Below are 3,371 nucleotides of genomic sequence, written 5' to 3' on the forward strand. Positions count from 1 at the left end.
CCCCTTTTTTCTCCACTTATCTTCCTTCTTTTTTAATTCCTTCCTTCTTTCCTTTCCTTGTATCCTACCTTATTTCCCTCCTTTCTTTCATTCATTGTGTTTCCTTCAGATTGATCTGTCCTGTCCTCCTTCAAACCTGCACCCCAGCTCCCTTTTTATTCCTCGTGTCCTTCATAGTGTCCCTCCTTCCATCCTCCCTTACCACCCTTTATTTCCTGTTATTTTTATTCTAGGAACCTCCCTTAAAATATTAGGCATGAAATCAGGAGGAACTTCATACTTTATAATTGACTCTAACCTCTTTATTGGCACCATGTCACCAGCCGATGGTTTGTTATCTTTAGACCTTGTAACTCAGTACAGCTATTCATCCCACATTGTGGATAAACCGATCGATCTTCAAGCATCACACGACACCATCACCAAGACTTCTATAATGCGGTTTTACTGGCGTTGGTTATTAACATGGACGCAACAGTGAATGCTGCTGCATAACGTCCACAATCACACCATCAGCCAGATGTCACTGACTCCCGTTTTATAGCCCAAAAATTTTTCAGAAACTGCCTAGACATACGAAATCTCACCCAATTTGAATCAAAGTCTATTGATCTATTACGCCATAAATCTGAAGAGAGACCATACCCATAAACGGCCATCCTAAACTGCCAGATTGGGAAACATCCCAACCTGACAACAATGCACGCAAGACGGAAAACGCTAGCCTTTAGATGCAAAACCCCATCATGCACCGCAACATATTTTAGCAAAACATAAATTCGCCAAATATAAGAGGAACATCGTAGTTTGGTTTAAGGAAAGCATTTTAGTTTTATTATAATTAAGTTTGTTGCAAGGATTTTACAATTTAAAGAAATAAAAAATTACACCATATGCCAACCGTCACAAGCAGGACAAGGAAGGGCTATATATACTGCCTGCATCATTTAGGTAGATAACATTGTATTACTTCTTGAGCTCCTTGAGTTATTTACTGTCACAGGTAGGAGCTTCGGCCAGAGAGGAAATGTTGCGCCAGGATGATTTAAGGAGGGCCGGCCCTCGCTAACTGAAATTAGGACCGGCCGACCAGGCACTTGCCCGGTATCATACAGTAGATTACCAGTTCGCCTGTATTTGGTTTTGCAAAAAGGCGAGGATTACTTACTGGAGAAGTCCAGATTTCTTAATTAAATGAAGTATTTTTCCTCATCTTCCTTTTGTGATAAAAACTGTGATGTTCCCTCATCCCGTAATGTCAAAGAAAGACGCACACATTAAACTCTTCTCTCCTGACCTAAAGCCAAATGTAGAGTGAAGTTTTGCTCGTCTCCATCATCAGGAACTCGCCTGCGCTTTCACAGCGGCTCCTTTGTGGGCTGGCAGGGCGTTGAGGAGCTGGGTTCTGCTGAGGAGGACCGTACGGACGAGGAGCGGTCCAGATTCCTGAAGGTACAGCTCCAGTGTTTATCGGCTGCAGTAAATCGGCAGTAGATAGATGGTACAACCCCTTTACAATCCCTCCAACAGAGTTACGGCTCCGAGGGCCTGCAGCTGGTGGAGCATGAAGAGACGGTGTCCTCCGGTCAGGCCGTCTTACAGCTAACCTTTGACCCCGGGGTGTTTGGACATACCCCGATCACAGCGCGCTGCCACCTGGATCACCCCTTCTACGTCAAAAGCAAAGGTGGGCGAACGTCAGGCGGACAGATCCACTTTCACAGCTTCAGGATTTAAACCCTTCCTGTTTCTCTCAGGATGGTCGTCCTTTTATCCCAGCTTGACCGTGGTGCATTATGGGATACCGTGCTATGAAATGGAGGTGGGGGACACGTGCCTGCCTCCTGGACACAGAGATGCCAAACATACGGAGGATTCACTGGTGTTTGACACATTTAAAAGGTGAAATATGTTTTATGCTGCGTTTAGGTTCCAGTGGAACCAGAAGCTTCCATCCTGACGCGTCGGAAATGTTCTAAATCCGATTTTCCTTGCTTTAAATGTGACTCTTTTACAGCTACGACTTCACCCCTCTGGACTCCTCTGCCGTCTACCTGCTGAGCAGCATGGCCAGACGTCGACATGCGTCACAGTCCAGTGGGGGCGCTGTTTCCCCCGAAAGAGAAACATTACCAGGTCTTCTTCTAATCCTTTAGTCTACACTCTATGGAAGCCCGGTTCCGCCCCATTCTAATAAAAATATGCCAAATAAAAAGTCATAATAATGAGTTACAATTTTGACTTTCAAAGTCAAAATTATGAGATATTCGACTTTCAAATTTTGTATCTCATAATTATCGCTTTGAAAGTCAAAATTATGACTTTAAATCTCATAATAATGACTTTGTATCTCATGATTATGACTTTAAAAGTCAAATTTATGAATTTCTATCTGATAATTATGACTTATAAAATTGAAATTATGAATTAGTATCTCATAATTATGAATTTCAAAGTAAAATTATGAATTTGTATCTCATAATTATGAATTTCAAAGTAAAAATTATGACTTTGAAAATCGAAATTAGGAATTTCTCTCTCATAATTAGGACTTTGAATGTCAAAATTATGAATTTCTCTCTAATAATTATGAATTTCAAATAAAAATTATGTATTTGTATCTCTTAATTATGAATTTCAAAATTAGAAATTATGAATTTGTATCTCATAATTATGACTTTGTATCTCATAAATATGATTTTGAAAGTTGAAATTATGACTTTCTATTTGTCTTTTTTTACTTTCATGAGGCGGAAATGGGCCTCCATAACATGCACTCATTGTGCAAATAAATCTGATTTAGATTATTTATACAGATACTTCTAAAACTCTACGGTTCGATTTGATGAATATCCAATGATTTATGTCTCAGAATGTAAAATGAACCTTTTTTTGTACGGAAACACTCCAGACAACCACAGTCCTCGACAGCAGAAGGTAGCTAAAGCTAAAGCTCAAAGCAGCAGCAGCAGCGCCTCGCCCAGTAAATGCAAGCGGCCGATGAACGCCTTCATGCTGTTCGCCAAGAAGTTCAGGGTGGAGTACACACAGATGTATCCCGGCAAGGATAACAGGTGGGCGGAGCTTCTGAGTCTTTTATTTCTATAGTGTTATTGTGTGAAAAATGCTTTTGCAGACAAGCTGCTTACTGCAAGAACAGCTTCAGAGTAGATCTCTAGGTGATCCTATGGAGTGAACTTTGGTCCATTATTGTTGCAATCAAAGAATATGTTTTGTAAATTGATATTTAAAAACATGCATGCATATTTTTAACTTATTATATAATTACTATATACTTTTTTTTAACTGGAATTTAAAGGAAAATAAAATGTAAAAAAAAATTAATGGAAACTTGAAAAAATAATTTTACT

At 39.7% G+C, this 3,371-nt stretch overlaps 1 protein-coding gene across 2 annotated transcripts in view; it reads left to right on the plus strand.

Annotated features, from left to right (window-relative positions):
• The window catches only part of LOC107087087 (HMG box-containing protein 1-like), a 10,053-nt gene that overhangs the window by 4,791 nt on the left and 1,891 nt on the right, over nucleotides 1-3,371 (plus strand). For both annotated transcript variants that reach the window (XM_015378451.1, XM_015378452.1), the window contains exons 6-10: nucleotides 1,343-1,452; nucleotides 1,531-1,687; nucleotides 1,758-1,902; nucleotides 2,018-2,136; nucleotides 2,912-3,074. In XM_015378451.1, the coding sequence (XP_015233937.1) occupies nucleotides 1,343-1,452; nucleotides 1,531-1,687; nucleotides 1,758-1,902; nucleotides 2,018-2,136; nucleotides 2,912-3,074 (694 nt within the window). The remainder of the gene's footprint in view (nucleotides 1-1,342; nucleotides 1,453-1,530; nucleotides 1,688-1,757; nucleotides 1,903-2,017; nucleotides 2,137-2,911; nucleotides 3,075-3,371) is intronic.

Source organism: Cyprinodon variegatus, unplaced genomic scaffold (genome assembly GCF_000732505.1).
Source record: "Cyprinodon variegatus isolate N-32 unplaced genomic scaffold, C_variegatus-1.0 Scaffold172, whole genome shotgun sequence".
Lineage (NCBI taxonomy): Eukaryota > Metazoa > Chordata > Actinopteri > Cyprinodontiformes > Cyprinodontidae > Cyprinodon > Cyprinodon variegatus.